Source organism: Jaculus jaculus, chromosome 20 (genome assembly GCF_020740685.1).
Source record: "Jaculus jaculus isolate mJacJac1 chromosome 20, mJacJac1.mat.Y.cur, whole genome shotgun sequence".
NCBI classification, from domain to species: Eukaryota; Metazoa; Chordata; class Mammalia; order Rodentia; family Dipodidae; genus Jaculus; species Jaculus jaculus.
The window spans coordinates 23,106,926-23,133,609 of record NC_059121.1 but is presented as its reverse complement, the minus strand read 5'-3'; the positions used below and the strand labels follow the sequence as shown (position 1 = coordinate 23,133,609).

The window sequence follows — 26,684 nt, the reverse complement described above, 5'->3', positions numbered from 1 at the left end:
GCGGCCCCAATTCCCAGATTGCCACCAGCTGGGGCCCTAGCATACAGAGCACACAGTCTGTGGGGGACACCTGACTCCAACCACCACGTCCTTGACCTCCTCACCCCAGGTGCAGCAGGACCACACATCAGCTTTCCCTGGGTACTGGGGTCTGAAGTCGGCTCCGCACGCCGCTGTGGCACGCACGTTACCCACTGAGCTGTGTCCCCCACTCTTTAATTGGCCGTCTTCACTGTGCATGGCGCTGGGTTTCACGTGGCATTTGCATCTTTGTTGCAGTGCACTTTGCTCGTGGTCGCCCTCTCACTCTTCTCCCTTGTGCCCCTCCCCTTTCCTGCTGGCCTCCTCTCTGCTTCCTTGTCTTTTTAAAAAATCTAGATTTCACCTGGAAGAAAAATGTAATTATCTTCCTGTGTTTTGCTTATTTCACTTAACATGCTGCAGGTCCATCCATTTACCTGCGCCTGGCATGGCTTTATACTTGTTTGTGGTTGAACACTCCACTACACATGCCACATTTTCTGTTTTTTTCTTTAATTTTATTTTAGAGAGAGGAGAGAGGATTGGTGTGGTAGAGCCTCAGCCACTGAAATCGAACTCCAGACACTTGCGCCACCTAGTGGGCATGTGCGACCTTGCGCTTGCCTCACCTTGGTGCGTCTGGCTCACGTGGGATCTGGAGAGTCGCACATGGGCCCTTAGGTTTCACAGGCAAGCGCCTTAACTGCTGAGCCATCTTGCCAGCCCACATGCCTCGTTTTCTCATTCGGTCATCCCTTATGGACACTCGGCCTGTTCCACAGCATGACTCTTGGCATTGTGGATAAGCAGCGTCTGTTCTGTGCTGACTTGAGATTGCTTCATACCAGGAGTGGCACCGGTGCAGCGGGCGGCAGCTCTGCGGTTGGTTTCCTGAGGCCCCTGCATGCTGCTTGTCCACAGTGACTGCACGAACGCGCCCTCCCACACCGGGCTGGCTTCCCTCAGGCCTCACCAGCTCTTACTCTGTCATTGACCACACCCATTCTGTCTGGGGTGACATGGAGTGTCACTGTGGTTTTGTTTCGTTTCTTAATTATTTGAGAGGGAGGCAGATAGAAAGGAGGCGTGCCAGGACCTCCAGCCGCTGCAAACAAACTCCAGATGCATGCCCTGCCTTGTGCAGCTGACTTGCATGGATCCTGGGGAATCGAACCAGGGTCCTTTGTCTTTGCAGTCAAGTGCCTTAACCGCTGAGTGATCTCTCCAGCTCGCTTGTAGTGTTGATCTGCACTTCCCGAATAGCTAAGCATTTTTTCCATGTGTTTCGCGTATTGGCTGTTGGTACTTCTTTTGAGAGAGCTGCTCGTTGCCATTTTGTTGATCAGATCTCTCTATTCTTTTCTTTTAAAACTCCGCCGTAACTGTGAGCATTACGGAATTTTCTGTCTAGCAGTGCTGCTTTTGACCTTAGACTTGACTGTATGATTTCATCTCCAATCCTTCCATTTCCCTTTTCAGCTTTGAAAGCAATGTGGCACTAATGAGCACGTGGGCAACTCCTCATTAGGCCCTTAAGAAGTGGAGCTTCCGACACCTTGGGTTATGGATTATGTGATGATGACCGTGTGGTGTCCTTGTTGTTTAGATGCTGGGCAACGGCCCCTCCTCCCCAGACCAGGTCTCAGGGTAGCCCAGGCTGACCTGGAATCCACTCTAGTCTCAGGCTGGCCTCGAACTCACAGCCATCCTCCTACCTCTGCCTCCCAAGTGCTGGGATTAAAGGTGTGTGGGGGCAACAGCTTTTAAAGCTTTTATTTTTCCCTCCTCTGGGGCCTGACAAGAATTAGTCCAGCCAAGGGGGTGCTTCTGGGATGTGAAAATGCTGTTACCGCCCTGCAGCTGGCCGGGCGGTCCCTGTGCACTTCTGTGTAACCCCCGCAGACCCGTCCTAGAAAGCGAGTCTGTACTGACCTGCCTGTCCCAGAAGAGGTTTGCTGCAGCCACGGCTCCTTACCTTCCAGACTTGAGTGAAAAATGTACAAGCTCTGCTTGTCTTTGGGTATTTAAATTTTTAAAGGGGAGTGGCGTGAAGCTTAGAGACTGTGTGCTGGTGAATAGCTCCCAGCACAGGAGCCCGTAGAATGAGCATGGACGCACAGTGGTTTTTAACAAAACCCGAACTCTAGTTCTTTCATAGTGCACTGCGGACTCGCGGATGCTTGCACCGCCGTCTCCACTGGAAACGGGTGACCCGGGAGTGCAGGGGCTCCGTGCAAGGGGCGGCGGAAGCTCCTGGGACCCTAGAAAGCAGCTGCCACCCCCACGTGCTGACACACTTTCGATTACATACCTGTGTTTAACTTGCTTAGGTGTTACTTTTCTCTGTTTATTCCAGGTCAGTAACATAATTGGTTTTTGTAATAATCTTTTTTCATAGGAAGGACGGTATGTTCCTTGTCTGTTAGAGGGTGGTATGGAATGAATGTTTTAAATGGCTTTTTTTTTTTGTGTGTGTGAAAATAAACTTTTTCTTTTTTAGCCTTTGCAAAATATTTTATAAGAGAAGCCTTGTGTTTTCTGGAAGGCCTTGGGTTCTGATGCCCAGCCTTCCAAGCCAGTGGCTGGTCGTTCATAAATGAGGCCAGGCAGCTTGTCTCTTGTACTCAGCTGGGAGGTTTTTAGTTGATGTGGTGGTTTGAATCACGTGTCCCTATGGGTACTTAGGGAGTTCCTGTGTCCTGAATGCTTTGTCCCCAGCCGGCAGCAGTTTGCTGGGGAGCTGTTTCACTTCGCCGCGTTCTGCTGCCTGTCCTGAGCAAGGCCAGACCATGGAGCCCAGCCTCTGCCTGCGCCCCGGGTTCCTTTGCCCTCAGGAAGCCTCCTTTCAAGACTGTAAGCCAAAATCGTTCTTTCCTCCATGAGCTACTTGTAGAATGCTTAATCCCAGTAAAGAGAAGGCTGATTACAACAACTAAGGTTAGGTTGTTAGTATATTGCTGTCAGTTTCTTAGTTGTTAATTATCTTGCTTTCTTTTGAAGGCATGTGTAAAGAAAATCAGTTTAGTTACAATTAAAGTAGGTTGTTACACTTTGAAACATTTAGTTGCATTTGGGAGCACAGTTGGAGGCAGGATCTTGCTATGTAGCTCATGCTGGCCTTGAACTTGAAATCCTCCCGCCTTCTCTCAGCTGGGATCACAGGTGGGTCCCACCACACCTGGCTCATGGATACAGTTTTGTGGAGAGGTAAATTTCCTTGATGATAGATACATGGCTTTCACTATTCTTTGTGCTTTCCTAGTGCCTTATTGAAAAAGGCCCTTGGATACTGTTTTGCATAGGTCTTCAATTGTTTCAGGCCTTTATGCCTTATCATCTCAAAATAATTTTAACCCTTGACACAGGAGTAATGTCACTTTTGTTTTTAAGCATGCATGTCTCCTTTTCTCCCTGCTGTTGCAATCCTGACACATTGTGCTGGTGAATTTGAATGGCATTAAGTGGGTCAAACTCTTGTAGAAGTGGCCTGTGGGTGGTGCTTACTCTTTCAAATGTTCTGTCCTGTCCTTCTGCATTTGCAAAACAAAGCATGTCATTATAAGAATGCCCCAGTAGAGACCCATACATTCCCAAAAGAGCTGTGTGTTAATATTTGTAGTGATAGCTCACAATTATGTCATCTTCCACTGGGGTATATGTAAGTAGCTGGAAAGAAGGGAGGAAAAGAAAAAGAAAGCGTTCCCTCCCTCGCCTTAAGTTTGGCTTAGACGTTCAGAATACTGAAGTTTGAGCTGCTTTTTTGATATTTTTGTAGTCCCCTACTTGTGCTCAGCAAAGAAAGTTAGACAGTTTTAAATATTAAGGAACTTTACTGGTTCAGTTAGCAAATTGAGGTAAGTAAGATTTCACAGAGCAGTTTCGAATTGGTAGTTTGTCTTACACACTCCAGCCTGCCCCAGGGACCCTCCTGTCTCGGGCTGGCTCTTCAGCACAGGGACCCCAGGCGCGGCGCCCTCTGACGTGGTGCTGAGGTCACCGTGCAGCCGCCCGGCCCCTTCACGCTCGTTCCAGCGCGTGTTGCTGTGTCCACCAGTTCTCAAGTGCATGTGGTTGTGGTAAGTTCTGAAAGTCACGGACTTGTTCATTTCTCCATCGGGTGTCACGGATGCACATCTGTGGTCCCGTGTACCTCAGTGTGGTTTTGGAAAATGGGATCCAGTTTGGGGTTTGACAAACTGCAATTTAAGACACACTCAGCCAGCTCCAGCCAGGTTTCCTTCTCCCCCAGTGGAAAGCAGGCTCTGGTGACAAGCTGTCACGCTTGCATGTTGTCGCTGTGCCAATAGCTGCTGCCCAGACCGGTCAGGTCCCTGTGGGCAGGGCTTGTCCCCCTGCCTCCAGCGCTGTGCTTTGAAGCACACAGCAAAAGGCAAATCACCCAGACACACAGATAGACGTGCTCTACATTTTTCTCTTTTGTCTCCCTTCCGCTTCCCTGCTTCCCATGTTAAACCTGCATTTCACATTTTCACTTGCTCTGTGAAACGGTGGTTCCTGGAGTTTTACGTCTTATCGTGTTCCTGGTCTCTTCCACCTGTACACATGTAACAGAGTACTATGCTGCAAGCAGTAATAATTCTTTTTCTCTGGGGTGGGAAGAAGTCTTTAATACAGAGTAGGCAACCACAGGGCTTTGCTGCACTGCCGGCCGGGGCAGTGTTGGAGGTGGGCTTGCAGAGCGGGCTCTTAGCTCTGGAAGGGAGGGGCGCTCCTGAAGGAGCCTGCGCCGCGCTGCTCTGTGGCCGGAAGCAGTGCGCGCGTGGACACCTGCCCTTGCTGAGCTGTGTCCTGCTCTGCCCCTTTCAGAGAAAGATCTCTCAGAATGCATCATGAAAACCCATGCTTGCATATATAACCTACACGTACGTACCTTTCTCTGGGTGAAATTTGTTGATCCTTCTTCACTTCCTAGGTTTTTGAACTGTGCAAAACAAAATCGACTACCGCTCGGCGGGAGAGAACTTGCCTGGCTCGTGCAAGGTTCTGGATCCCATCCCACAAATGACAAACAATCACAGCTTTTAAGTATGCTCTTCAACCTTTACTGGATTTATTCTTTATATATAAATTTCTTATTTGAGAGAGAAAAAGAAGGAATAGGTGCACGAGGGCCTCCAGCCACTGCAAGAAAACTCCAGACGTGTGTGCCACCTTGTGCATCTGACTTACGTGGATCCTGGAGAATTGAACCTGGGTCCTTAGGCTTTGCAGGCAAGCGCTTAACCACTAAGCCATCCTTCCAGCCCCCTTTAAAATATTTATTTATTTGAGAGAAAAAGGTAAATAGAACGGGGTGCTCCAGGACCTCTGGACACTGCAGACAAATTCTAGATGCATGTGCCACCTTGTGAATCTGGCTTATGTGGGTATGAGAGAATCAAACCTGGGTTCTTAGGCTTTGCTAAACCGTCTCTCCAGCCCTGGATTTATTTAATACCAGTGCTCCTGTCTGTCGGCGTGCTGTAGTGACGTGAGGGCTCGCTGTGTGAGTGATTTACACTTTATCCCTACTTGTTTCTGGGAACCGGTGGAAAGCTTAACTAACACTGAACATGCTCAGGTGACTGCGCTTCTGAGCAGAGTTGCTGCCTGCATCACAGATTCCCTCCCACATCCTGTGGCCCCTCTTGTGTGCTTTCTAGACCCTCTTGTATGATTTCTAGACATCTGCTAATGACAGACACCCCCATTCTACAATTCCTGTTGTGTGATTTCTAGACATCTGCTAATGACAGACACCCCCACTCTACAATCCCTCTTGTGTGATTTCTAGATATCTGCTAATGACAGACACCCCCACTCTACAATCCCTCTGGTGTGATTTCTAGACATCTGCTAATGACAGACACCCCCACTCTACAATCCCTCTTGTGTGATTTCTAGATATCTGCTAATGACAGACACCCCCACTCTACAATCCCTGTTGTGTGATTTCTAGATATCTGCTAATGACAGAAAACCCCCACTCTACAATCCCTGTTGTGTGATTTCTAGATATCTGCTAATGACAGACACCCCCACTCTACAATCCCTCTTGTATGATTTCTAGATATCTGCTAATGACAGACACCCCCACTCTACAATCCCTCTGGTGTGATTTCTAGACATCTGCTAATGACAGACACCCCCACTCTACAATCCCTCTGGTGTGATTTCTAGACATCTGCTAATGACAGACACCCCCACTCTACAGTCCCTCTTGTGTGATTTCTAGACATCTGTTAATGACAGACACCCCCACTCTACAGTCCCTCTTGTGTGATTTCTAGATATCTGCTAATGACAGACACACCCACTCTACAATCCCTCTTGTGTGATTTCTAGGCATCTGCTAATGACAGACACCCCCACTCTACAATCCCTCTTGTGTGATTTCTAGGCATCTGCTAATTTCAGACACCCCCACTCTACAATCCCTCTGGTGTGAATTCTAGACATCTGCTAATGACAGACACCCCCACTCTACAATCCCTCTTGTGTGATTTCTAGATATCTGCTAATGACAGACACCCCCACTCTACAGTCCCTCTTGTGTGATTTCTAGACATCTGCTAATGACAGACACCCCCACTCTACAGTCCCTCTTGTGTGATTTCTAGATATCTGCTAATGACAGACACCCCTACTCTACAATTCCTCTTGTGTGATTTCTAGACATCTGCTAATGACAGACAACCCCAATCTACAGTCCCTCTTGTGTGATTTCTAGACATCTGCTAATGACAGACACCCCCACTCTACAGTCCCTCTTGTGTGATTTCTAGGCATCTGCTAATGACAGACACCCCCACTCTACAATCCCTCTTGTATGATTTCTAGATATCTGCTAATGACAGACACCCCCACTCTACAATCCCTCTTGTGTGATTTCTAGACATCTGCTAATGACAGACACCCCCACTCTACAATCCCTCTTGTGTGATTTCTAGGCATCTGCTAATGACAGACACCCCCACTCTACAGTCCCTCTTGTGTGATTTCTAGACATCTGCTAATGACAGACACCCCCACTCTACAATCCCTCTTGTATGATTTCTAGATATCTGCTAATGACAGACACCCCCACTCTACAATCCCTCTTGTGTGATTTCTAGGCATCTGCTAATGACAGACACCCCTACTCTACAGTCCCTCTTGTGTGATTTCTAGATATCTGCTAATGACAGACACCCCCACTCTACAATCCCTCTTGTGTGATTTCTAGGCATCTGCTAATTTCAGACACCCCCACTCTACAATCCCTCTGGTGTGAATTCTAGACATCTGCTAATGACAGACACCCCCACTCTACAATCCCTCTTGTGTGATTTCTAGATATCTGCTAATGACAGACACCCCCACTCTACAGTCCCTGTTGTGTGATTTCTAGACATCTGCTAATGACAGACACCCCCACTCTACAGTCCCTGTTGTGTGATTTCTAGATATCTGCTAATGACAGACACCCCCACTCTACAGTCCCTGTTGTGTGATTTCTAGATATCTGCTAATGACAGACACCCCCACTCTACAGTCCCTCTTGTGTGATTTCTAGATATCTGCTAATGACAGACACCCCCACTCTACAGTCCCTCTTGTGTGATTTCTAGACATCTGCTAATGACAGACAACCCCAATCTACAATCCCTCTGGTGTGATTTCTAGACATCTGCTAATGACAGACACCCCCACTCTACAATCCCTCTGGTGTGATTTCTAGACATCTGCTAATGACAGACACCCCCACTCTACAATCCCTCTTGTGTGATTTCTAGACATCTGCTAATGACAGACACCCCCACTCTACAGTCCCTCTGGTGTGAATCTAGACATCTGCTAATGACAGACACCCCCACTCTACAGTCCCTCTGGGGTGAATCTAGACAGAAGCTGCCCTGCCTCTGGTGTTGTTCTGAAGTGATCCTTAGGGTAGACCTGAGGTCTGACCGTCCCTCCAGTCCTAAGCAAGTGATGGCTTCTAGTTCCTCCAGGCCTGGTTGCTACGTGTGGGTCTCATGCCGGACGATGAGGTCAGAGCAGGCCTGCGTGGACTGTTGCCCTGCCTCGCCGGGCGTCCATCCGGCCTGCGCTCGTGCTTGGGGAGACTGGCACCGCACGGGCACCCTGATGGGGACAGCCGTACTCGCACGTTGGCAGTACTGCTAAGCTCCTGCCCCCTCTGTGGCACGTTTCTTAAGCCAGTTTGAGTTGCTGCTGACATGTTCCAGGGCCGAAGCACGACGTGGTAATTCCTCTGTAAGACTTTTAGGAAGTGTGGTTTCCTTTATGGGGCCTTGTTTCATATGTAATTCCTTTACTGTGCATGGGTATAGTAGTCTCGTTTTAAGCACGGGGAAATTCTTTTCATTTAACCTTTAAAGATAATTTCTTGTACTTTATTATCTATTAACTATAACAACTCAGGAAATGTTGCAGATAAAATTTAGTCAGGTAGAAAATTGTTTGGTCAAGAGAAGTGACAGCATTGTGAAAGCTTCCAGAATCATTACCAGATTTAAAAAAATAAGGGAGGGGGGCATTTACGGCCAGGCGTGGTGGCACACATCTTTAATCCCAGCACTTGGGAGGCAGAGGTAGGGTTGCTGAGACTTTGAGGCCTGCCTGGAGCTACAGCGTCAGTTTCAGGTGAGCCTGGGCTAGAGTGAGACCCTACCTGGAAATGACAAAAGAAAACAAAATGACATTTCCCACTGTCACTATTTTAAAGGGCTTTGAAATAGCTTAGGCAAGTCTTACCTGTGTCTGGATCGTGGCGGTACTTAGCTGCGACGCTCGGCTGTGCCCGCGCGTGCTCTGACTGACGTGTCACTTCTCACCGCAGGAGCCCTCACCAAGGTGAAGGAGAGCAGGCGGCACGTGGAGGAAGGGAAGATGGAGGCCCAAAAGGCGGACGGCATTCAAGACCGCTGTAACACTATTTCTTTTGCTACTTTGGCTGAAATTCACCACTTCCATCAAATTAGAGTGAGAGACTTTAAATCACAGATGCAGCATTTCTTACAACAACAAATAATATTTTTCCAAAAAGTGACCCAGAAGTTGGAAGAAGCTCTTCACAAGTACGATAGTGTTTAATGACTGGACATGGGATTGTGCACATTTTTCATTTCAAGGAGAATTTCCACAGCAGAATAAAGACTGCTGTCAAAGAGCTATTGCCAGCTATCAGTGGTGGTACAAGGATGGTGTTGTGTTCAACTGAAACCCAGCTGAATATATAATTCTGTAGGAGAGAAGCAGTTAATAATGGTTATATAACAGAACAGTACCACACTCTGTAACTAAATACCCTATGTATGCCTACACTACCATTGTAACTTCTGGAATAATGATTATACTATTTGCCTTATTGCATTTTGAAGTATGGGTATCTTAGTGGATACTTTGTAGACCTCAGAACCCATGGAGGGTCTCAAAGAAGCCGGCTGGGTAAAGCCTGCTGTGGATGCCTTCTTATTCTCATAGATCGGGGTACCTAAATTCAACCTGTTCTCTGTTTACAAACTCCAACTAGAGCAGCTATGCGACTTTGTGCCTTTAGACTCTTGGTTCATTTCTGCCCCCTTCCCCCTCTCCCGCGCCACACCCCAACTTTCCTGATTGAAAGAGTGAAAGGCTGACGACACTGAAGAAAACCTCCTGTTGTCGGGGGTGGGGGGAGGTCAGCTGCCCTCTGCACAGCGAGCGTCATCTGATGAGATGCCTGTGCACGTAGAGGAGAGGCGCAGGCCGTGCCTGGACGTGAGGTCTCTAGGGAGGAGACAGGGTCCCCTGCTCCCGCAGATGCTGCCGTGGGACAGCCTTCCCGCGCGGGGCTTCCTGCCTGTGCGCCAGCGCTGGGCGCAGGAGGACGGGGCTGCTCGGTCAGGGTACAAGCAGAGTCAGTAACAGCGCCACTGGGTCTCAGTTCTGGGGAAGGCTTTTTAACTTGAAGATTTCCTTTTGATAACTCATCTGTTTGATTTTTGTTTTGTTTTAAATGGATCTACACTGTTAACTGATTGAGACTCCACTGTGATTCACTCGTTTACTTAATCAAAAACTTTTCAGGGATGTCTGTAAATTTCAGTGTTATACGTGATGAAAAAGTGGTGTTGGTTGATCTAAAGAGGGACCAGAAATTTCTACTATTCCAATACCGAAGGAAAAAAATTGATTTATACTGTGTTTTTAAGAACTAAGTATTGATAAAGCCCCCCATGTAGAACATTTAACCCTAAAAATTAAATATATTCTTTTGTTGTTATAAGGGAAATACAAATGGCTGATAAATACCAAAAAGATTCAAAAGCAGCTTAATTTATAAAGCACAAAGAGAGTGTGGCTTGAATGCCTCATTCTCAAAATGGTTTTGTAGTTGCTGAGCTAATAATGTGATTCTCGAGTTTGCCGATTTCAAAACTCACTGAAGGGTCAAGTGTCAGTAAGCTACTGTTGTTTTGAAATGAGACTCGTGCCTCAGAAGTCCCTGGTACTGACACGGTAACAAGCAAAGAGGTCCATTTGAAGTCATGGTGAGTCACGGTATCAGAGGCCCGTTTGCAGAAAACCGTCAGAAGAAGAGGTCACTGGGACGGTGACCACTCGACAGCACACTTACTCTCTTTGAAGGTGACCTCATGTGGGTTGAATTTTTAAGATCAGATTATAACGATACTGATACTGGGTCAGAATGTTGTACCTTAGAATCCTTGGCGCCAGATTTAACGTCCATGGCCTGGTCTTGACACAGACATGTGGATCTGTCACCAAATACATGGTTGAATAAATGTACCTTTCTCATATTGATTGCAAAACAGTTATATGCACAAAACCCATGTATATTTAAAATTTTTATTTCAGGAGCTTGGAGGTCATAATTACAGCATAATTTCAGTTTGAGTCTGTTTTGAACAGACAAGCACTCTGCTTTTCAAATGATTTGAAAGTCACTTTTTTTTTTTTTTGCCTCTTTTGATGGTAGTTTTATTTTTTGGTAGTAAGGTCACTAAATTTGTGCAATGGTAGCATGGAAATGCTGTGGGGTGTCTTACATGACTGCTTTAGCCATGGTGGACATAGCTGAAATGACAGAGATTAAAGTACAAATAGATTCATGCTGCCGACTCCTAAGAATTTTGTCCTTCCTAAGTGCGTAGCGTCATGCCATCGACTCGTAGGGGCTTACATTGATTCTGCGGGTTCAAGCACCAGAGTTCTCAGTGTGCATCTTCACCCTCATCCTTACTCTCTGGCGTTCCCGGTTCTATATACATTTCAGTATATGGAAATACTGCGATGTCACTACCAAGAGAAAAGCCATTATCGTGTGTCTACTGGTCACCATGATCAGTGTGGTACCATTTAAAAAAATAAACTAGCATGCCCTTCAAGGTATTACCTGTCTTCATTTCTAGAACTTGTAATCCTGACCTGGGATGTTTCCAACACAAGGGCGTGCGCACTCACGCCGGGCTCTGCTGTTTCCCTCAGGCCCGGTTGACCGCAGGCCGGGTCTGAAGGTTCAGTTCACACCCAGAATGGGGGAGGGAGCAGTGAAAACCGGGTCGCCCTGGCGGGAAGGGCGTCAGGGTTGGGGTCGGGGCCGCTAGTCCCCAGGCTCCACGGTGCACTTGCCCGTTTGTAACAGTGCAGCTGCGTCTCAAATGCCAACTTTAATCATCTTACATCCTGCCGCTGCCCTCATAACTAAGGACCTGAAACATGTTCTAGATTGTCAAGCGTGTAAAGTGTATATATAAGCCTTTAAATGTCAATCTTTACTGAGTTCATTGCTGTACACAGTTTTTCTATTTGCCTTTATTTTCTCAGAATCAAATATGTCTGAGTCATCAAGCCTTTAATAAGCATTACCCAATTTTCTCATTTCCAGCTTTATCTTTGTTTAACAGAATAAGTAAAACAGGGTATAATTTATTTTTAGATGGACATGTTGGATGTTGTTTTATTTCTTTTCAGTGTTATGATCACTACAGATCAGCGGTGTTTATCTTTCAGAAAATAAACAAAGGTTGCTTATTTCTTGGCTTCAGTGGCATGTTATGATTATTTCTCCCCATCAAGGAGGCGCTTCTGTAATGTGAGGCTGACAGAGAAATGGAAGAGCTGGTCCTCCGTCTTAGGCCTTCAGCTGCAGTTGCCCCGCAGACTAGCTGTGAAGCTGTGGCTAGTTGGATGAACTTGGAACCCGAAGCCATTCAGGTGGTCTCCCGGAGGATTTGCCCATGTGGGTAACCTCAGTAATGAAGCAGTAACTTGTGACAGCTCTGAAATAAGAGCCACTGTGTCCCAACGTCGGACACACAGTAGGTGCCGCAGCACAGCCGTTCACAAGCCAGAAACAGGCTAACTCCAACCTTCCTAGGCATCAAAGTAATGGGCACCTGTGGGTCCCACGCGGTCCAAAGTCCTATGGGAATTAAATTCACCTTCTTTGTGGGGGTTTGGGATGTGGCATCTTACTGCTTTTGCAAGTGTTTCTCTCTCTGTCTCCTTCCTGACTTCTCCCTGCCCCAGCCTGCCTTTCTTAGAGGGCCTGTGAGGGAAGAAAGGGAATGACTGGAACCTCAGTAGGAGCTGCATCTGCTGGTCTTTGCATCAGCCCATTCTGTCTCCTGTTCTTAGGTGAGTTAAAGGGATTGGTGAGGTTTCCTTTCTTTTGTCCAAGATCACAACCTAAGTGACGAGGCTGACATTAAAATTAGGGTCTGGCTCAAGCCCATTGTTTTTATTTATTTTTAAGAATATATTTTATTTATTTGACAGAGAGAAAGAGGGTGGGGGGGGAGAGAGAGAGAACATGCCGGCCAAGGCCTTCAGCCACCGCAAATGAACTCCAGACACATGTACCACCTTGTGCATCTGGCTAACTTGAGTCCTGGGGAATCGAACATGGGTCCTTTGGCTTTGCAGGCAAACACCTTACCCGCTATTCCATCCCTCCAGCCCTAGCCCATTGTTCTTAAACCGCATTTCACTGGGTGTCATTCCTCTGCCCCCCCCCCCAACCCCAGGTAGGGTCTCGCTGTAGGCCAGGCTGACCTGGAATTCACCCTGTAGTTTCAGGTTGGCTTTGAACTCACAGCAATCCTCCTACCACTGCCTCCCTCGTGTTGTTATCAAAAGCATGCACCACAATGCCCAGTTTATTCCTTTTCTCTTTAAAGTTCTCTCAGCTTTCCCTTTCTCCCTCATCCCCACCCCTAACTCAATGCTGGCTCGATAGGATGTCTGGCATTCTTTGGGCACTGGGCATAGAAGTGCAAAGGAAGCCTCTCAGCCTGCTTTGTCCCCGTTTCTACTGGGGAAGCAGAGAGAGAACCGGGCTGTCCTCCTGGGCAGGGCCGATAGCTTGGGAGGTGCCTCAGGTGGGCACCTGACATCGCTCACTGCCCACCACGTGCCAGCGGCAGCGCGTCTCAGTTGCCATGCAAAAGGCCTTGGTCATGAAAGGGTCAGACGTTTTGCTCATCCTGGTCGGTCGTCCTGTGGGTTAGCTGTCCCTGGATAAGCGGCAAGTGGGAACAGCACAGAGTTCCCAAGTGGCCAGTCCTGTGAGCCTTGATGAACAAACCACGCAAGGACGCTGTGCTGGGCTCGAGGGCAGGAGCCAGGCCTGTGGGCCTTGTCTAGGCCTCCCGAGGTAGCAGTGGAGGAAGGGGGTTAGTCAGGACTGGTTCATGGCCACCGCCTTCCTGGGCATCTCAAGTTGTAACCAGGGTCCTATCCCTGACTGTCCCAATGCGGTCATTTCTGCGGCAGACATGCGTTCCCAATCCTACCACATCAGTTGTCTCAAAAAAAGTCCAAGGGCTGGAGATACGACTTAGCGGTTAAGGCACTTACCTGCAAAGCCAAAGGACCCAGGCTTGATTCTCCAGGATGCACGTAAGCCAGATGCTGAAGGTGGCACCTGCGTCTGGAGTTCATTTGCAGTGGCTGGAGGCCCTGATATGCCTATTCTCTCTCTCTCTGTCTCTCTCTCTCTCTCTTTCTCAAATTAATAAATAATGGCTCAGTGGCTAAAGTGCTTACTGCCGCACAAGCATGTACGCTTTCAGATTATTTCTGGACACAAACACCCCCAAATTGGTAACAGAGTGACAGTTTGCTTCTGAGGTTGAGAACTAACAGCAGAGGGAGAAACACCTGTCATTGTATACTGTATTTTTAAAAATAGTTTTACTTACTTGATAGAGAAAGAGGGATAGAGAGAGAGAATGGATGCGCCAAGGCCTCCAGCCACTGCAAATGAACTCCAGACGCATGTGCCCCCTTGTGCACCTAGCTAATGTGTGCTCTGGGGAATCCAACCTGGGTCCTTTGGCTTTGCAGGCAGACACCTTAACCACTAAGCCATCTCCCAGCCCCTCTTTACTTTTATCTATTTACTTAACAGAGAGAGAGAATGGGCATACCAAGGCCTCTAGCCACTACAGTCGAACTCCAGACACATGCATCACGTTGTGGGTTCTGGGGAATTGAACCTGGATCTTTAGGCTTCACAGGAGTATCCCTTAACCTCTAGGCCGTCTCTCCAGCCCATGAAGCCTTTCATAATGCTCCCTTCCCAAGGTTGTGTCCCTTCTCTTTCCTCCTGTCACTTTTTTGTAAATTATTTATTTATTTATTTGAGAGCGACAGACACAGAGAGAAAGACAGATAGAGGGAGAGAGAGAGAATGGGCGCGCCAGGGCCTCCAGCCACTGCAAACGAACTCCAGACGCGTGCGCCACCTTGTGCATCTGGCTAACGTGGGTCCTGGGGAACCGAGCCTCGAACCGGGGTCCTTAGGCTTCATAGACAAGCGCTTAACCGCTAAGCCATCTCTCCAGCCCCTCCCATCACTTTTGTGAGGGCACGTAACAATGAATGGCAGACCCAGTGCTCAACACCGATTTCTTACCGTTCATGCATGAAGTATTTATTACAGGTATGATCCTGCCTCCCGCCCTACAGTTTCTTTCTCCACAGGACTTCCCTACTAAACCATTCTATAAGCAAGGAGGCCAAGGGATTTTATCAACATTTCTCTGAAGATCCCCGAGCCACAAAGAGGCAGAGCTGTTGGGAACACAGGGCGCCTGACTCCACAGATCCATCTTGGCCTCCTGCCCCTCTATCCGAGAGCACCAGGTGAGCGTAGACAACATGAGGAGACGTGGCTGTCTTCCTGGGACCGTGGCCCTCCTCTAGTCCTGGCCTTGGCTTTCCCGGGTCCCCAGCACATGACAGTAACTGCTGAACAAATGCAGCCTTAAGTACAGAAGACCTTTGTGACCCATTGGGTTGATGAATAGTCCTAAATTGCACTTCACTTTTTTTTTAAAGTGTTTTTTTTTCCTGTAATATTTTTCAGTGGATGTCATCTTGCCTTCTATATTTTAATATTTATTTTTTATTTATTTGACAGAGAAAGAGGGAGAGAAAGAGAGTGAGCACGTCAGGGCCTCCAGCCACTGCAAACCAACTCCAGACGCGTGCGCCCCCCTTGTGCATCTGGCTAACGTGGGTTCTTTGGCTTTGCAGGCCGACGCCTTAATCTCTAAGCCATCCCCTGCAGCCCCTAAGCTGCCCTTTATGAAAGAGAATGAAATGGAGACACGCAAGGCCTGTGCATTGGCACCACCAGCACACACAGCAGCCTTTCCTGTGAGAGCCATCTTTTTCCATTAAAAACAGACCTCTTTTCTGCCTCCAAGAGAATGGTGGGCCGGGCGGCCACAGGAGCCGACAGCCACAGAGCCTCTTTGTTCAGCTGGGCGCTTCCTCTGCACACACACGCACACACACTTATGCACACACGCAGCCAGAGGAGGTATGTTTGTGCCTCAGCAAAGTGACAGGTTCCCGTATCTCTGCATGCCCTTCTGAGCCATGGCGAATGGCTCTGGATTTTGACATTGAAACCCACGGGGGCACCAGGGTTGCTTTCTGTCTGTTTTTCCTAAGGCCATAGACAGAGTCGGGAAAAGGCACCAGGGATGGGTGAGAAGTAGGGACTCACAAGAGTGACCTCAGCACCATCAAAGCTTTTGGAGTGGACCAACTCTAAAAATGTCATGAAAAGCCATGCTGGTTCTTTTTCTTTTTCTTTTTTTTTTTTTGTTATTTATTTTATTTGAGAGCGACAGAGAGACAAAGAGGCAGATAGAGAGAGAGAATGGGTGCGCCAGAGCCTCCAGCCACTGCAAATGAACTCCAGACACGTGCGCCCCCTAGTGCATCTGGCTAACATGGGTCCTGGAGGAATCGAACCTCCAACCAGGGTCCTTAGGCTTCACAGGTAAGCACTTAACCGCTAAGCCATTTCTCCAGCCCAGCTTTTCTTTTTTTTCTTTCTTTTCTTTTCTTTTTTGGCACACAGTCTCAAGGGAAAGCTCCATGACAGCAGGGGAAAGGATGGCATGGGCAGAGGCTGGGCATCACTGCTGCCCCAGCAGGTGGGCAACAGCAGCAGGAGAATGAGCTCGCTCTGCTGGCCCTTTAACGCCCTCACAATACAGAACCGTCCAACCAGATGCTGTGGGCCGGCATGCTCTGTGCTGGGACAGAATACGTGACCCGAAGCATCTAGAGAAGAGGATCATCTCACCTTAGTCTCAAGGGGGAGTTTTGTCGTGACGCTGAACACACGGGGGGAGCAGGAAGCAGCCTCACGTAGTCACATTAGCAGGGGGTAAGTGCAAGAGCAGCTAGCCAGGCTGGCCTGGACCACCTCGAGACCTGCCCCTGGTGACATGCTTTCTTCAGCAAGGATCAGCCTCCCAAAGGTTTTCCTGACTAGCGCTGCCAACTGGGGATAAAATGAAGCTACGACAGAGTCACCTTACATTCACACCACCACGTTATGTCTCTGGCTCCAATAGACTGGGCCATCTCAGGAATTCAGTCCAATTGAGCGCATTCAGTTCAACTTTAAAAGTTCCAGGAGAGCTGGAGGGATGGCTCAGAGGTTAAGTTGTTTGCCTGCAAACCCAAAGGACCCAGGTTTGATTCCCCAGGACCCACGTTAGCCAAATGCACAAGGGGATGCACGTGTCGAGTTCGTTTGCAGTGGCTGGAGGCCCTGGTGCACCCATTCTCTCCCTCTCTCCTTCTTTCTCTCAAATAAAAAAGTTCCAGTAGCTTTTTACCTTTTTTAAAAAAATGTTGTTTAAAAAAGAAACAAGGTAGTCTGCGAGCCCTGTAAAAATCAAAGCAACTAGTTACGTACTTCCAACATGTAACAATTGCACAGAGCAAACATTCTTGTTCCAAAAGGGAAGAATGGGGGCATAGCAAGGAAAGACTGACGTAAAGCAGGATGAAGAATCAGTAGGGGAGGGCTCGAAGCCTAAGGACTCCAGTCTGTGTCTCCATTCTCCAGGACCCACATAAGCCAGATGCACAAGGGGGCACATGCATCCGGAGTTCGTTTGCAGTGGCTGGAGGCCCTGATAACACCCATTCTCTTTCTCTCTCTGCCTCTTTCTCTGTCTGTCGCTCTCAAATAAAGAAAAACAAGAACAAAACCAGTAGGGCAAACGTCATTGCTGGGTGCTGCAGTTCCTTTCTAAGAACAGCTGACAGAAGGACAGAGCTTATTCGGTTTATAGTTCAGGGGGAAGCCTCGTGATGGTGGGGAAAGGACAGGCTGGACACCCTATCTGGCCAGAGCAGCTAGAGAGAGAGAGAGAGAGAGAGAGCCAGCTAGCACTTGCAAGCTGGGCTGATAGGCTGCAGGGTCCACACCCAGGATCACACCTCTTCTGGCAAGGCTCCACCTCCTTGATTGTGACCATCTAGGGATTGAGCTTGAGCTTAATCCTAGCCACACGAGCCACACGAGAGTGTGGGGGACGTTACACAATCAAACTTTGACACTGGGACTCCTGACGTAATCTGGTCTCTAAAAGACGAGTTGCTCCATTCCTCCAGCTGCGTTGCCTGTAACCTCTCTCCTGTGCAGGGTCTGCCCCAAGCCTGCAGCTGATCCCATGGTCTTGGCCTCTCTGAAACCCTGGGGTCTCCATTATCATTTAGGTTCACTTTCTCAACTCCCTATTACAGCCTGTTATGATCACAGCGAAAGAGGCTGCTGTCTCTAGGCCTGGGGTTTGACGTTTTAATTTCCTTCTGTGCCCACGTTTATCACCCTTCTGCTCTGTATTCTCCTCCTCCGCTGTAGATCTCAATTAGAGCCACAAAGAGCTGCCATGCCACAGAGGCAGTATTTTCCTGCTTTGAAATTCCCTCTAAACCCATTACTTTTAAAATTCAACTTTTAAGTTCACAGGACATGGATAGAATGCAGTCAGATTCTTTTGACAGAATAGCACACGAACTGCCTCTAGCCCAGTTCCCCCTCCCCCGACACACCCCGAAACCTCAGAAGCTGAGTTCTCACAGTCCACGTCTTTCTCAGCCCTCTGGTCTTTCAGACTCCCACCAAAACGATCCCTGGAGCTCTACGGACAGCATTATAAGCCTTCTCTCGTCCAAAGGTTCAAATCCTTCCTTATTCCTTCCACAAGCCAGTTGAAAAAGTTTCATGAGAGCACCAACCTCACTCCTGGTACCAATTTTCCATGCCGGCTACTTTCTCTTTGCTGGGACAAAACACCCAGTCCGAAGCAGCTTGGGGAAAGGAAATGTTTATGCTGGCCTAGAGTGTGAAGGCGTCTGCCATGCTGGGGGAAGTGTGACAGGAAGTGAGCAAGAATCTGGCATGTTGCCTCATCTGCAGGGAGGAGCAGCGAGAATAGCAAGCAGGGTGGTCAGGCTGTTAACGTCTGAGCGTCCGCCCCCAGTGACACCCACACCCTAGCACGGTGCTACCTTCTAATGGTTTCACGACCCCAGACAGAGACACTGTGGTAGTCGGAATGGATGTCCCCCCATAGATTCGGTTTTATTAAAGGTGCTTGGATTTCCAGCTGCTTGGCAGGAAGAGGTGTCACTGTGGGCAGATCCTGGGGGGGGTCCAACCCTAAGGTGTGTTTGGGGGGGGGGGGCTCTGAATTCCAGCCTAAGGAGTGCCAGGTGCTTGAGCTCTGCCTGGGTTCCCTGCTGTCTGGGTCTTGCTTCCGGTGGTGGGTTTTCTCTTTCTCTCCATTATGGACCGTCCCCTGGATCTGTAAGCTTCAGTAAATCCCTTCCTCCTATAAACTGTTCATCCCAGCAACATGAAGCTGTTTAGTGCAGCCACCAACTAGGGATTAAGTATTCAAACACATGAGTCTATGGGGGTACATTTTTACATTCAAGCCACCATGAATAACAGAAGTTCTTGGGGCCATGTCATTGTCTTTAGGTATAATATCTGCATCCAACCCTGAAAAGTGTCCTCCACATCTCTGGGTACACACATCTGTACATCAGCAATTGACTGGGCCACCTGGACGTGTCCTGAGAACCTTGATTCTGAGTACAGTTGAGTCTGCCTGGTCACCGTAGGCCACTCAGTTCAGCCCTGAAAGCTCCAGCACGGAGGTGTAAGACTTGGCTTTCCCGTCCAACCTCTAAGGGGACCTTATGGTTGCTTGGTCCGGATGCTGCCACTTGGCCTTTGAAAACTGAGTCAGAAAACTTACATGGGCTGGAAGCAGTCTTTTGGATTCCTTCTCCCTCACCAAAGTACAGGCATTAGACTCCTCGCTCTTTATAACGGCTGGGCTGCTATTAATCTCATTTGCTGTGCCTGCCTACAAGGCGCATGGTACCTCACCCTTAAAGTTGTCCTTGGTGAGGCTCACCTTGTATCTTCCTATGTGCTTTTGTGTTATCTAATTTAATTTTTTAAAATTTTATTATTTACTTATTTGAGAGAGAGAAAGAAGAGGGACAGAGAGACAGAGGGAGAAGAGAGAGAATGGGCACATCGGGGCCTCTAAACACTGCAAACGAACTCCAGATGCATGTGCCACCTTGTGCATCCAGCTTTATGTGGGTACTGGGGAATTGTGCCTTCACCCCAAAGCCCTCTCTTCAGCCCAGTCTTTTTCTACTTTTAACCACTGTCTTCTATCAAATATCTCTAAATAAATGAATGAAACTCAAAGATTTTTTTCTTATTCCCTCATTGTTTGGATATGGTAAGTTGGACCCTCATTTCATATCAGAATCACTTAGGGAGCTGTTAAAATACTTGGGTGCCTGGATCCTAGTTTAGGCCAGTAAAGGCAGCATCTTGAGGGGGTGCCCCATGCATTAATGTAATTTAAAAGTTCCCAGAGGACTGGAAGGATGGCTTGGCTTAGCAATTACTCCATTTGCCTGCAAAGCCAAATGACCCAGATTCAATTCTCTAGGACCCACGTTAGCCAGATGCACAAGGTGGCGCATGTGTGTGGAGTTTGTTTACAGTGGCTAGAGGCCCTAGTGTGCCCATTGTCACTCTCATTTCCTTCCTCTTTCTGTCAAATAAATGAAAATTTAAAAAAAAAAACATCAAAGTTCTCAGAGAATTCGAAAGTCCAGTTTCTCATTCCTGAAGTACACAGGAGCAGGGCTGACCCTCACGAACTGTTCTCTTCTCACTGACCGCAGCTCAAAGGTTCTAAGCGAGACCTCATAGAAAGTCATTTGGGGAAAGGGTTGGCAGAAGAAAGCATTAATTATATAAACGTAACTCCGTGTTCCATTACCAGGACTCATGGCCCAGAGTGAACTATGAACTAATATGTCCTGGTCTGTCATCCATTCTGAGCGGCAAAAGTCTATGCCACGGTTTTTTTTTTTGTGCATGTGTCAAAAGCGGTGACATGTTAAACACAAATGATTTCAATGCATCAACATCATGTTTTTCATTCCTTAATACATTCAGGGTTTTCCAGTCCCAGAAGTGGCGCCACATGCTTGGGAAAAGGGGATTTTTCTAGAGAGCAGACACGGCCAGGAGGCAGAACAGAGTAGAGATTTCCACAAGTCGGGTCATCCTTTTCAGGTTCTGGGATGCTAGAAAGATCTCTTAATCCTCCCCCTTCCCCAAAGGGAGGCTCCACCATTCTCGTGTTACAGTGGAGGGGAGGCTGAGGATCAGAGACTGTTTTGGACTTAATTCTGTACAAATCCCTCGTGGGGCTCTGTACGGTTTACTCGGCTTCTCACATGCCACCGCACCCTCATGACCACAGCGGACCTCAGCCGAGCTTTTGTAAGCCGCTTCCTCTGTGGGTTTCGCTTTCCAAGGCCTCTTTGGCTGGCTGGGGCCAGGCTCAGACACTCAGATGTCCCCGCCCTGTCTTCCCAGCCTGCCTGGGCTAGTGGCCCCGTCTGGGTTCCTGATACCACTGTCTGCTTTTGGGTCTGTTTCACCTTGTATGTATAGTTCTCTTCCTTCCCTGTTTGTTTTATTTTGGTTTGGTTTTTCGAGGTGGGGCCTCACTAGCCCAGGCTGACATGGAATTCACTCTGTACTCTCAGGCTGGCCTTGAACTCACGGCGATCCTCCTACCTCTGCCTCCCGAGTGCTGGGATTAAAGGTGTGCGCCACCATGCCCAGCTCTGATTTTTTCTTTTCTTCTTCTTCTTTTTTTTTTTTTTTAAACTGCTCTACCAGTTAACTTATCTCCTAGATTTTCTAGCATTGAGATCAGTGCCTAGCGTATTTATTTTTACCATAAGATTGGATGACTCAAAAGTACTACAGTTCTGCTTTTTTTTTTTTTTTTTTTTTGAGGTATGGTCTCACTCTAGCCCAGGCTGACCTGGAATTCACTCTGTATTCTCGGGGTGACCTCAGACTCATGGTGATCCTCCTGCCTCTGCCTCCCTCACAAGTGCTGGGATTAAAGGCAAGTGCTATCATGCCCAGCTATGCCATATATATGTATATGTATATGTATATGTATATGTATATGTATATGTATATATACATACATATATATGTGTGTGTGTGTGTGTGTGTATACAACTTGTTGCAAGCAGAGTGCTTAACTTAGCAGCTCACTTGTCCACATTTAGTGATTCTCTGGGATTACAATGGGCCCAATAGGTATAATCTAGGGACTATGAATATATAGTTAATTACCAACCTTAATTCCATCTGTAACCTTTACTGCCCCCAGCCGTGGATTGTGGACTATTCATAAATCTGAAGGTTCTTATTAGGTTGTGGCCACTGTGAAGTCACTGTGCAGTTTGCCATGATCATGGGTATGTGAAAGCTTGGATGATTATCCCTGTAGAATAAATTAACTAGAAATGAACTTCCAGGATTATGGATGATGCATGGGGAAAAAAACATTCCAAGCACCCTCATCCATTTCTGTCAACACTATCTGCGAGCCCCTATTTCTCTCACCCCTAAAAGCTTGAATTTTAAAAAATATTTATTTATTTCTTGGAGAAGAGAGAGAGGATGAGTGTATCAGGGTCTCCAGCTACTGCAAATGAACTCTAGATGCATGTGCCACCTTGTACATCTGGGTTACATGGGTCCTGGGGAATTGAGCCTGGGTACTTAGACTTCACAGGCAAATGCCTTAACCACTAAGCCATCTCTCCAGCCCAAGCCTGAATATTCCAACATGTTAAATCACTGCCAATCTTATTGTTAAAAGTAAGTTGATTCTCCAGAGTAGGAAAACCAAACAATCCTGACATGTCCATTTTCATAGGTGCTGATGCAATGCAGAAGCATGCATCAGCCAAAGCCAACTGCATTTGCCTTTCACAGGACTAGGCAGTATTCCACGTCTGTCTGTCCTGTCTTTCAAAAGGATTGTGCTTACGTCAGTGTTGTGGGTTGATTCAGGTGTCCCCTATAAACTCAGGTGTTCTGAATGCTGGGTTCCCAGCTGATGGAGATTTGGGAATTAACGCCTCCTGGAGGCAGTGTATTGTTGGGGGCGGGCTTATGGGTGTTTTAGCCAGTTTCCCCTTGCCAGTGTTTGGCACACCCTTCTGTTGCTGTGGTCCACCTTATGTTGGCCAGGGGGTGATGTCCACCCTCTGCTCTTGCCATCGTTTTCCCCTGACATCGTGGAGCTTCCCCTCGAGCCTGTAAGCCAAAATAAACCTCCTTTTTCCCAGAAGCTGCTCTTGCTTGGGTGATTTCTACCAGCAATGCAAACTGGACTGCAACAGTAAAGTGGTACCAGGAGTGGGGTTGCTGCTAGACACCTAACTGTGTGGCTTTGGCCTTTTGAAGCTGATTTACAAGAGGAATGTGGAAAGATCTGAAACCTTGGCCTAAGAGATGCCTTGCAGTGCTGTAAGTACAGCTTGATGGACTATTCTGGTCTGAGCTGCAAGACCTGAATGCAGTAAGAACTATGGACTATGAGGTTTGGCTTATGAGAGTGAAAAAGAGCTTTGCCTGGACTGGGCTAGCAGTTTGTGTGAGAAGCTTGCTCTTATGCCCGTGTCCTGAGAAGTTGTGCAGGGTTGCTTTGCATAGAAATGAACTGGTGTGAGCACAGGGATATGGCACAGAAAGAAAAATCTTTGGGTGAACCTATTTAGCTGCAACTGAGAGATTACAACCTTTGAGACTGGGCTACCTGAGCTGCGCTGGAGTAACAGGAAGAATGCCAATTCTTTTGAAGGGGCCTGAGTGCTCAAGGAGTGTCCTATTCTTCAAGTCTGCTTTATTACCCCTGGATTAACAAATTGGCACCCTACTTGGTATTGTGGAGTATAAGAAATGCAGGAAAGAGAGGGTCATTGAGTTTGCAACACGGTCTTGTGTTTTGGAAATGGCCCTGGGTATTGTGACGCAGGTTTGCTGGTTGCCTGCATGGAGACCCCATGGGGCCATGAGGATGAATCTTGGCTTGCAGTGGAGACCCAGTGGAGATGCTGGGACCATGAGATGGCTGCCGAGGAGAGCTGCTAGCCCCAGATGAAGTTTTCCAGGACTGTGAGTAGCCTAGCTGGAGGGGCAGAATTGGAATGCCAGAGACTTGTTGCTGGTTAGAATTATTGGACTTGGAGATTTGTCACTGGCTAGAGTTGTTGGACTTGAAGTTACAGAGTTTGATGTTTTCCTGTCTCCCTTCCTCTTTCCAACCCTTCTGCCTTCCTCATTTCTTCTTCTTTTTAATATTGGAGCACAGCAGGGCAACCTGTGTGGAGATTACTTATAATTAAATATTGATTTAATTATTTGAGAGAGAAAGAAGCAGATAGAGCAAATGGGCACGCCAGGGCCTCTAGACTGCAAACGAACTTTAGACACCTGCACCACCTTGTGCATCTGGCTTATGTTGGTACTGGGTAATTGAAACTGAGTCCTTTGGCTTCACAGGCAAGTACCTTAACCACTAAGCCATCTCTCTAGTCCAGAGATAACTTATTTTTTAAAATATTTTATTTTTATTTATTTATTTATTTGACAGAGAAAGAGACAGAGAAAGAGAGAGAGAATGGGCACACCAGGATCTCCAGCCACTAAGGTGGGTCCTGAGGAATCGACCCTGAGTCCTTTGGCTTTGCAAGCAAGTATCTTAACTGCTAAGCCATCCCTCCAGCCCCAGAGAGAACTTATAATTAAATTATCCCCTGACTGGGCCTTTCTGTCGTTCACCCAGTAGGCTGGGAAAGATATTAGAGTCCAGACAAAGGGCGTGCCCCACCTGTCTCTCCTCTGACAAGGCCCTCGGTGACATCATGGAAAGTCATTTCCTGCTTAGTTCTTATCTCTACTGCTCACTAAATTAATGGTCTCACTTCCTTTGCTTGTGTGTGGAGTATGGGAATAAAAGTTAAATCACTTCCTATTGAGGTTTATGCTTAGGTTCCTGAATGGTCATATGCTTGACTGATTCCAACCCCCCCCCCACTCCGCCCCCGAGGACTCAAAATTCACTGGGTATAGAAAATGAACAATCCTAAAACATGCCACACTGGAATACAAGTGAATGTCTGATTTATCCGGTATCATTTCCCAGTGAACCTTTTTCTGACCCTCAAACGTGCTGAGGATTTGCTGTAAGGAAACCTGGCTCACCATCTAGAAGTCTTGCAGTCAATGAATAAGGGTGATGCTTGTCATAAATGCACCAATCAGTGTGACACGGTGAAGCTGGTGCCCTGTGCAGTGGGGACAGTGACAACCCTGGCCCTCAGGCCATGTCCTCTCTATGGCTGTAGAAGCCAGAGCTGCCCATCCCAAAGGGAAATTGGCATCGCGTGACAGTCACACATCTGAAAGTGCAGGCAGAGTTCATCAGGGTACCAGCATCAGGGTGAGAGGTTTACACTTAACCAATTATAAATGTACATATTTAGAGGAAGTTGCTCAAAAGTCAAACTACTAACACAAAATCTATTGCTATTCTCATTATGTTATCATAAATGCTTCCTTTTGTATCCGTCGTGCTCAAGAAAAACACTTGGGGTACTGTTTTACTATCCAATCCTGACAGGGTGCTTTTTATGCGACAGAGCAAGGGTAATAGCTGCTGTGTACACGTCACAGATTACTATGGAAATATCAGGGCCTCCGCACTTTTGCATGGAGTGCATAATGTCTTCATTATTCCTCTTATCAACGGGAAACAGATGCATAGCTGACAAAAACTGACCCAAGGCCATGAGTCCTGAAATTGGAATTTTTTTTTTCATTAGCTCACGATTATTTTACTTAGGGTGAAAGCTAACAAGCCTATTTGGATTGCTGTAGAGTGAGGCTTTTGTTTATGTGATGAGAAAATGTTGGGTGCTTTGTGATGAGAAAATGGACATGAGCTACGTAATACTTGGTGCATAGAGGACGGCAAAGGTGAGTGCTTTGTGACATTCCTTGCCAAGTCTTGGCTCTCTTGATCCTCTGACACCCCTGGGGGGGGGCAGTATTGTCGTTCCCCGTTTCTAGCCGAGGTGCTTGTCCGCTGCAGTACTGAGGGGACGCGGTCAACAGTTCCTAGTTGCTGTGCCAACGTCCAAGCCAGGCGCAGGCTAGGGGCGAAGGGCTTTGTTTCAGGCTCACAGATCGGGGAGGGTTCGTAGTTCCATCCGTGGTGCAAGAAGCTGGTTCCGTGCATCCAAGCAGAGAGAACCCATCACTAACCAGCAACCCCCAGAAGCAGCAAGCCCAATCCCAACAGCAAACAGCAGGGACCCCGCCAGAGTGCAGACCAATCGCTCTGCAAACCTTAGGGCTGGAAATCAGATCCGCCCCCAACATGCCTTAGGGCTGAAGCCCAGATCCGCCCACAGTGACGCCTTCTCCAGCCAGGCTGCTGGAGTTGCGTGCTTTAATCAAACCTCTGAGTCTAGGGGGTGGGGGACATACATTCCAACTACCACAGGTGACTTGCAAAGAGTCATCGAAGGCAGAAATGGAAATAATAGGCGCATGCCCGCGAAGCATAAGGACCCCAGTTCGATTCTCCAAGTCCCACATAAACCCGATGCACATGGTGGCGCATGCGTCTGGAGTTCGTTTGCAGTGGCTGGAGGCCCTGGCGCACCCATTCTCTCTCTCTCTCTCTCTCTCTCTCTCCTTCTCTGTCTCTAATAAATACATTAAAATTAAAATTAAAAAAAAATAAAACCCCAATGTAAAGTGTACCACATTTTCGTTATCCATTTATCAGTTGATGGGCATTACGGCTGGTTCCATTTTCTAGGTATTGTGAATAGAGCAGCATTAAGTATGGATGAGCCAGGATCTCTATAGTAAACTGTAGAGTCTGTAGGGTATGATGTATAGC

At 47.6% G+C, this 26,684-nt stretch overlaps 1 protein-coding gene across 1 annotated transcript in view; it reads left to right on the top strand.

Moving 5' to 3' along the window:
- Positions 1-12,060, top strand: part of Snx18 (sorting nexin 18) — a 34,861-nt gene extending 22,801 nt beyond the window's left edge. Inside the window, exon 2 of the mRNA XM_004664943.2 lies at positions 8,864-12,060. Within this exon, the coding sequence (XP_004665000.1) occupies positions 8,864-9,117 (254 nt within the window). The 3' untranslated portion in view covers positions 9,118-12,060. The remainder of the gene's footprint in view (positions 1-8,863) is intronic.
- Positions 12,061-26,684: the final 14,624 nt, after the last annotated feature.